The sequence below is a fragment of the Ascaphus truei genome, chromosome 7 (genome assembly GCF_040206685.1).
Source record: "Ascaphus truei isolate aAscTru1 chromosome 7, aAscTru1.hap1, whole genome shotgun sequence".
NCBI classification, from domain to species: Eukaryota; Metazoa; Chordata; class Amphibia; order Anura; family Ascaphidae; genus Ascaphus; species Ascaphus truei.
In genome coordinates this window covers 14,989,698-14,998,796 of record NC_134489.1, presented here as the reverse complement: position 1 = coordinate 14,998,796, position 9,099 = coordinate 14,989,698, and the positions used below count along the sequence as shown (strand labels likewise).

Here is a 9,099-nt window from a genome sequence, read left to right as displayed (position 1 = left end):
AGAAACAGGCAGGCACAGACAGAACTGGAAACCCCGGGAGATGAGACTGTGCCAAAGATGTGAGCTAGGAGAGGTAGAAGATGAAACTCACTTCCTGTTGTGTTGCACACAATACTCTGAAGTGAGGAGTGCCCACCTAGAGAAACTCACTGCTGTTATACAGAACTTTAATAATACAGAAGAGAACCAAAAAATAGCGATCCTCCTGGGAGAAGATGAAACCACAGCAGAACTGGCGGCACACTATATCAGCATCTGCCACAAGCTGAGAGATGTCCACTAACCCCCACACCCCTGTGTGAAACTGTTACCCATATACCCTGCAATCATTATACCCTACCCCTAGTATTCGTGTAATTATTGTCCCCCACCCCCTATTATTCATGCTTTGGCAATACTGAAATGTTCTTTCGTCATGCCAATAAAGCTGATTTGATTTGATTTGATTTGAGAGAGAGTGTGTCAGAGAGAGAGAGTGTGTCAGAGAGAGAGAGTGTGTCAGAGAGAGAGAGAGTGTGTGTCAGAGAGAGAGAGAGAGAGTGTGTCAGAGAGAGAGAGAGTGTCTGAGAGACAGTGTGTCTGAGAGAGAGTTTGTCTGAGAGAGAGAGTGTGTCTGAGAGAGAGTATGTTTGAGAGAGTGTGTCTGAGAGAGTGTGTCTGAGAGTGTGTCTGAGAGAGTGTGTCTGAGAGTGAGTCTGAGAGAGAGTCTGAAAGAGAGAGTCTGAGAGAGAGAGAGTCTGAGAGAGAGTCTGAGAGAGAGAGAGAGAGAGAGAGAGAGTCTGAGAGAGAGAGAGAGAGAGAGTCTGAGAGAGAGAGTCTGAGAGAGAGAGAGAGAGTCTGAGAGAGAGAGAGTCTGAGAGAGAGAGTCTGAGAGAGAGAGAGAGTCTGAGAGGGAGTGTGAGGGAGAGAGAGAGTCTGAGGGAGAGAGAGAGAGTCTGAGGGAGAGAGAGAGTCTGAGGGAGAGAGAGTCTGAGGGAGAGTCAGAGATTGAGAGGGAGGGTCAGAGAGTGAGAGGGAGGGTCATAGAGAGTGAGAGGGAGGGTCACAGAGAGTGAGAGGGAGGGTCAGAGAGAGTGAGAGGGAAGGTCAGAGAGAGTGAGAGGGAGGGTCAGAGAGAGTGAGAGGGAGGGAGGGTGAGAGAGAGTGAGAGAGAGTCAGAGAGAGAGTCAGAGATGCCAAGTGCCAGGAAGAAAACATTAATTTTATCGTTGTTCTTGTTCTTTTTTTTTTTATCGTGTACTTTTCGAAATAAACCTACGTTTCTATGAAAATTGAAGTTTTTGTTTTTTTGCGGCCCATCTAAACTTAAACCTTGTTTATTTGGCCCGTGTTAGCCTTTGAGTTTGACATGCTTGATGTACAGTATTGTAATTAGGGTGCCCATTGAGTGCTATAGAGGCTTATCATGCCCATATTATTATTACTGTATATGGGTATGATGTACCACTATACTACTCAATGGGTATAGGGTGGGTATAGTCAGTCAGGGGTGGGATCTTAGGCGTCCCGGATTTGTATCGGTCATGGTGGGTTAACCCCTTAATGACTATAGCGGTTAGTAACCGCTAAGGTGATTAAGGGGTTAGGGGCCATAAGAATGTCCTTATTATGTACTGTATACTGTATATGCTTTCTTGCTACGGAGGACAGAGGAAACTGCTGTTGTAGTAAGTATAACTGTATTTATTTACTTTATTTATGTATGCTAATGCAGTGTTTAATAATGGGCAAATAATCTATTATCTATATCTGGATAATAGTTATTTTGCCCATTACTGTACTGTATGGGTTTGGGCGGAGGGGGGGTGGGGGGTTGTGTATTTAAATAAATCATTTTCGGGCGACATTTCAGCTGGGAGAGGCGGGTCTCTCAGAGCCGCTCTCTCTGTAGCAGAAATGAATCGCCGGTTTAGGCCTTTTCAGAGGCTCGATGCTCTCGCTGGCAGCAACTCGCCCGTTTTGGGAATTTTCTATTACAGGTAATCGAGCCTTTCTGAATACCGTGATAGCAACACACAAAAAAACGCAATTTTAAATGCCCTGGCGATAATTTTTATCAACCCTCTCTGAATGAGGCCCAAAGATTGGAGGCAACAAAGTATATTGCACTGCTGATTCTATTGGTTAACTACTGGTTAACTGCACCCAAAATATCCAGTCCAGGCAAAAGTTATGCAGACTTTCAACATTTAAAACCGCTGTTGCAAAACAAGTGTTTGAAGGAGTTAAACAGCGTTTGGAAGAGACCCAAAACAGGTGCAGATTTGATATTGGATACAGTACTTAACAGGATATTCCTTTTCAAAGAGAATAGAACATATAGGGTGGTGTATATATAATGGTTGTTGGGGCATGTATTATTATTCTGCATTGGGGGAAGAGACACTCCCAGTTCAAAGCACATACACATATATCTGATGCTTTCTTTGCATTGAGACTGTGGTAATACAGTGGATGAGAAAAACACGCTCACTTTACACTCTAAATCGAACTGAGTGATTAGGAACCTCTTATGGATGAAGACAGAAACTCCAATACAATTCCTAACACGGCAGCAGGTCAGGATAATCTTAACATGTACAGTATATTGTTTAAAATCTCTTAATTGCTGACCGGGTTAAATCATCTTTGTATTGTAAGAGATGTTTGCTGTGTTGGGAAGTGGGAACTTTATAGGAGCAATACATTCAGAATCCTATATGTGTTTTTTTTTTTTAATTAAATAATAATAATTTTTTAGATAATACTTTCTGCATTTACAAACAACAATCAATTCTTCTTTTTTTTTTTTTTTAATGAGTTTTAATAAACTGTGCACCGCTTGGTTCCTATAGCAGGTTTTAGCACACCTCCCCAGCAGTGTGAGAGATTTGGCAGCAAATTATCACAAACAGATCTCTTGCAGTGTTCCCAGTAGGACTATGGCTGAGCTGAAAACTACAACAATAGACAATTTGTTTCCCTTAGTAATATAAAGTTACATTGTAGTTGTTCTGTTCCACAGACTGAAGGCTATATTGAAAGGCAGCCATTACCTGAACTAAGGGAGCAGAATATTTGCTGACTGATGGGCAGCTTAGGTCAATATTTTTCATTAAAGGTCCTCAAACGCTGCATATATTAAAATGAAAAAGGAATGCTGCTTTGTTACGTTTTTTTATTGACAATCCCAGAGTATCACTACTTTTGTTTTTACAAGCCCAAAGTACCACTACTTTTTTTTTAATTTACAAGCCCAGACTTCCATAACTTTTTCTTATGACAAGCCCAGGGTATCACCACTTTTTATGAAAATAGTCACTCTGGTGATGCTCAGTCAGCATCGTAGTGTATGTACTGTAATTGATGAAATTTGCACTTTTTTCATGGTAAGATAAGAGAGAAAAAATGAATTTCTCTTAATAATTCATATACTTTTCATTAGTACTTTCAACATATTTATGTACATATAATGGAACATGACGTATTTCATACTAAGCAAAGAAGGGTGGGTCGCTGTGTTGGTCATTTTTCCATGAAGTCACAAAGAAGGGAGTAGGTGGTTTGATACATTTTAATGGACCAACAAGTAGTTGATGTTACAAGCTTTCAAACCTCTAAGGACTCCTTCAGAACTCTGAGAGGCTTGAAAGAGTGTAACATATCAACTACTTGGTCCAATAAAAGGTATCCTACCACCCATCCCTCTCCCTCCTATGTTACTACAGGCAGTCCTCGTTTTACAACGCTTCGCTTTACAACGAATGGCTTATCCAACGCTATGCAATGCATACCTATGTTCATTTTTACAACGCCAAAATGGCTTATCCAACGCTCTTACGACGCTTTGCAAAGTTGTGTATGTGTGTATATATATACACATTCACATAAACAACGTTGCAAAGCGTCCTAAGAGCGTATATATATATATAATATTATACTATATAATATTATATAATATATTATTTATTATGTTATATTATATATATAATACAGTATATACACTATATAATTTATGTGTGTGCTGCATATCTTATTGTCTGCATAAAATATTTGGTGTATTTTAGTGTTAAAAATGCCTTCAGGAACGGAACCTTTCATTTACACAGTGTTCCTATGGGAAAACGTGTTTCGCTTTCCAACGTTTCGCTTTACAACGCTATTTTGAGTAACGCATTGTGTCGGATAACCGAGGACTACCTGTACATACAAACATAAAGAAGGTGTGTCATACTGTATGTAAGAACATGAATAATGAGCAACATACTGTATGTCGCTAATGATTTCAGGTCAGTAAATTAATTCTTAGCGCAATGTGCTCTTTAATTTAGTTTACAAAATAATAATAATGTTATTAACGCTAACAGTGTACGTGGTGCTGTACATAACATTTTTGCAGGAATGAAGACATGCCCCATAGAACTTACAAGGCACGGGGAAATAAAGTGACATACCCAAGATCACAAATGAGCGAATACTGGGATTTGAACCAAGCTCCGAAGCTTCAAACACAGAGTCACTCCTCCAGCTTGAAAGCACAAATATTTATACATAGCTCACAATATTTCAAATTGGAAAGAGACTGTTTTCTTTTAATTAAACTGAACTAGTACTAAGCATTACTAAAACCATTACACCATAACTACTGTGTTAAAGGGTCAGTCTGTGTTAGGCCTCGTCCAGGGTTGCTGCTTGCTGGCAGAGGCGCGCTGAGGCGCGCTTCCGCTCGGCACTGAGCCCCTACAGTCGCAATTAGAGCGGCTTTAGTAGGGGCTCGCCTACGCTTCCGCAAGCGCGCGGAAGCGTAGGTCATAGCAGATTTTTAGATTTCAGCGCTCGCCGGTGCGCAGGGCCAGTCATGTGAGCGGTTCGTCCAATGAGGGCGAACCAGCTTCGTGACGTCACTGGCCCGCCCCCGGCCCGCCCCCGACACGCCCCCTGATGGCGCGCTGTCTAAGGCCAGGGAAAGCACCCGCTTTCCTGAGCCTCAGCACGCCAGCGGGGAGCTTGGCCGAGGCCTTAGAACAAATGTGAACAGAGGACAGTGACATATTTAATAAATTAAACACAGCTGATAACCACCTTTCATAACACAGACAAATACACTACAAGTATTTTTTGTTACTATTTTTTTTTCAAACTTTTGACATTTTCATGGTTAACAAAGCTTTAGAGGGTTTTACAATCTTATATAATGTCTTTGGCTGATTAGATAGTTTGTCAGTCCTCAAACCCAAAGGTACATTTAGCTCTTTGCGTTTTTTTGTTTATATACAGAAGTAATTATGGAGCCAACATTAGTCAAACAGATAAACAGAAGTAGCTGATATGCTTGAATCCAGTGTTCCAGGAGAAAAGAAAAACATTTATTTATCACAAGATACAAATAGCTAAAACAATAACATTTAGGGGGATATATTTTTTGTAAGGAGCCGATTACATTGATAAGCTGCTGTCGTGGCACTGACCCTTTAAATGTAGTTTGTACAGTAATGTGCAATGTGTAACGCTGTGCTGACCACAAACAAAGCGGGACCCCAGTACTGAGGTGGGAATGGGTATAAACGCCACCCACAGCCACAGGGGCACGTCTGGAGTGCAGGTGGTCTGGCAGCCGGGTCAGGATTGGAGAGAGTAGAATGCTGAGGTCAGAGGTAGGCGCCGGTAGAATGGTCACTGTCCGTGGTCCGGGGTTGGAGCCAATAGAAGCGTAATGGTCTGTAAGAGATGGTCGGGATTGGAGAGATGCGGAAGATCTGATGTAAACTAGGTCAATAAGACAGAAGTGAGGAGTCCAAAGTAATAGCTGGGTCGGTACATAGGAGGACAATATGAAAGCAAGGCAGCAGGGAAAAAGAAAAGGAAGAACCAGGAAGTGTGAGAACAGAGCTAACTGGAACTATGCTCAGCCAAAGTGCAAGTGGCACAGCTGAGCATATATGGGAAAGCATAACAAAAAAGAGAGGGGGCGGAGCGGAGGCGCGGATAGGAGGAAAGGCACAGGAGACAGGTGGGCATAATAACGAGAGTTGACAGGCAGCTTTTGAGCAGTGCACACATGTCACGTGTGAGTGCCATGCGATGTTGATGCGCATCGCAGGCAAGGGGCGGAGCCAGACTCCGCGACATCAGAAAAGCTGCTGTGGGAGCGTGTGCATGCCTTAAGGACAGCGGGGTTGCGCAAGACATCAGGTGAGGAGGGAGTGCGCCGTGGGGATGCGCTCCCCGATTCCTTACAGTACCCCCCCTTTGAGGAGCGGCCTCTGGAGCACTCCAATATGGTACTTTGCGTGAAACCGCTTAATGAGGTTGGAAGCATGTATTTGGTGATCCAAGATCTTTCTTCTGTACCAAATCCCTTCCAATGTACCAAATACTGTACCACGCCTCTCGAAATCCTTGAAACAATAAAAGATTGTACCTCCTATTCTTCTTGTCCTTGTATGATAACAGGAGCAGGAGTAGAAGAGGTATCTGGAAAAAGTGAACTTTGAAACACAGGCTTCAACAGAGAAATATGGAAGACGGATGGTAAGCTCATAGAAGAGGGGAGTTGAAGGCGGTATGCAACTGGATTAATCTTCTCCAGGATGTTGTATGGACCCAAAAACCTTGGGGCCATCTTGAGATTAGGTGTCTTGAACCTGATGTTCTTTGAGGAAAGCCACACCCTGTCTCCTGGTTTGCACTCCGGAGCCTTGCGCCAATGACGATCCGCCTGCGAGAGGCCTCTCCAAGAGTCTTCTGTATTCTCCTCCAGGATTCTTGTAGAGAATTGATTCTGTTGTTGGTTTCTGGGACCCTGGAAGAAGAGAAAGAGATGGGAAGGCGTGCAGGATGGAATCCGTAATTAACGAAAAATGGAGATTCCCGAGTTGATTCATTCATAAGGGAGTTGTGGGTGATTTCAGCCCGGGGAAGAAGATCTACCCAGTCGTCTTGGGTGTCGGAAATAAAGCATCTCAAGTATTGCTCCAGAGTTTGATTTGTCCTCTCGGTCTGACCATTGGTCTGAGGGTGGTATCCGGACGAAAAATCTAGAGAGATGCCCATCCTCTGGGAAAAAGATCGCCAAAATTTGGAAACAAATTGTGAGCCTCGATCGGAGACTATGTTTGAGTGCACTCCATGAGTGTGAAAGATTTCCTTGGTGAAGATATCGGCTAGAGTGGCCGAGTTGGGAAGACCTTTAAAGGGATGAAATGAGACTATTTCGAGAAACGATTGACAACAACAATGATGTTAGTCATCCCTTTGCAGGAAGGTAATTCAACAACAAAGTCCATGGACAAATGACTCCAAGGGCGGTCCGGTATGGGGAGAGAGCGCAAGAGTCCAGGTGGTCTATTGCGAGAGCTCTTGTTATGAGCACACGTGAAACAAGACTTGACAAACAGTTAGTTGTCCTTCTGCATGGTGGGGCACCAAAAAGTAAGTTTGATAAGATCGGTGCCGGGGTGGCCTGCAGGTTTAGATGAATGGCTCCACGACAAAATTTTCTTGCGAAAACTTGACGCCGCATACAGGCATCCATCCGGAATTGTTAGACCTTCCGGAATATGTGATTGGTTTGCCAATATGTCATCCAGGACGTCGAAAGAATTTGAGGACAAGATGTATTTAGATGGAAGGATAGTCTCAGATTGACACTCAGTTTTGTCTTTGGATATGAACTGGTGGGATAAGGCATCCGCTTTAAGATTTTTGGACCCCGGAATAAAATAAATAATATGAGAATAAAAAGTGACCAACAGGCTTGATGTCCCCAAGACGACGGGCGCTCTCAATGTACAGCAGTTTTTTGTGGTCTGTAAGAATGGTGATAGGTTGTTCCCTACTTTCCAAGAGTTGTCTCCATTCCTGTAGAGCGAGTTTTATGGCTAATAATTCCAATTACCGACGTCATAGTTCTGTTCTGCTGCCAAAACATTTTTGGGGAAAAAAGCACACGGGTGTAGCTTGGCCTGGGGTGTCTGTCTCTGAGATAATATGGCGCCACCCCCTTATTGGAAGCATCCACTTCCAGAGTGAAAGGAAGTTTGTGGTCAGGATGGACAAAGATGGGAGCAGAGACGAAAGTCTTTTTGAGAAATCAAATGCCTGGAGCGCAGCGGGTGGCCAAGAAGTAGCATCTGCCCCTTTCTTGGTTAAATGTAATGCTTGCGCTGCCTACGAGCAGGACAGGACCCCGGTACTGAGGTGGGGAAGTATTGAACCACGCACCCACAGCAACAGAAGCATGCCTGGCAGGCAGATTGTCAACGTAGCCGGGTCTGGGTTGGAGAGAGTGGGTTAGTCCAGATACTTGCCATGGTCTATGGATGGAGAGATAAGAATGGTCAAAGTCCATATAGCCATGGTCTGGGGTTGGATAGGTCAGAATTGTGAAAGTTTGTATAGCCGTGGTCAAGGTTGGAGAGGTCAGCAGAGTCAATATCCACAGGAGTTTCCAAGAACAAGCCGGGTCGGTACACATAGGGTTAAGCTGCAGAGAAAAACCACAAGACAGGGAGCAAGGCACAACAAACGTGGCAGCTCAAGTCTACAACTAGTTATGCTCAGCAATGACACTAAGCATGAGCAGAGTATACCAATAGAACAGGAGGCGGAGTGGAGGTGCGACCCCAGCGGCTGCAGGAGACAAATGGCCTAATGGTAGCTTGCCACACAGCTGGGGAGGGGTGCATGATGTCACGTGTGCATGCCACGTGCGAGAGAAGCATGACGCGTCCGAGGGGGCGGAGATAAGCTCTGTGGCACATTAGAAGAGCAGCGCATGCACGTGCGCTCTGTAAGCAGAGCGGGGGTGCGCACACGCATTGGTGCCAGAGGGGAGGTTTGAGAGACGACAGGTAAGGAGATAACACATCGCTGAGGACGTGTTCCCCGATTCCTTACAGTACCCCCCCTTGTGAATCGGCCTCAGTACGACTCCCATAAGGCTTATGTGGGAACCTGGCATAGAACCGCCTTAACAAGCCGGGAGCAAGGATTTGACGAAGAGGTACCCATGAATGTTCCTCCGGTCTGAAGCCTTTCCAGTGTACGAGGAATTTAACTCCTCCTCTGCAGTATCTGGAATCGATTATGGAGTGAATTTCAAATTCTTTTTGACCCTGT

General features: G+C 44.1%; 1 protein-coding gene across 2 annotated transcripts in view; it reads left to right on the top strand.

Annotated features, from left to right (window-relative positions):
• Positions 1-2,365: 2,365 nt before the first annotated feature.
• LOC142498727 (cytochrome P450 2F2-like) overlaps positions 2,366-9,099 on the top strand; it is an 85,757-nt gene continuing 79,023 nt past the window's right edge. Inside the window, exon 1 of one of the 2 annotated variants that reach the window (XM_075607059.1) lies at positions 2,366-2,558. In XM_075607059.1, the coding sequence (XP_075463174.1) occupies positions 2,513-2,558 (46 nt within the window). In that variant the 5' untranslated portion in view covers positions 2,366-2,512. The remainder of the gene's footprint in view (positions 2,559-9,099) is intronic. The other variant, XM_075607060.1, reaches the window with a different exon arrangement.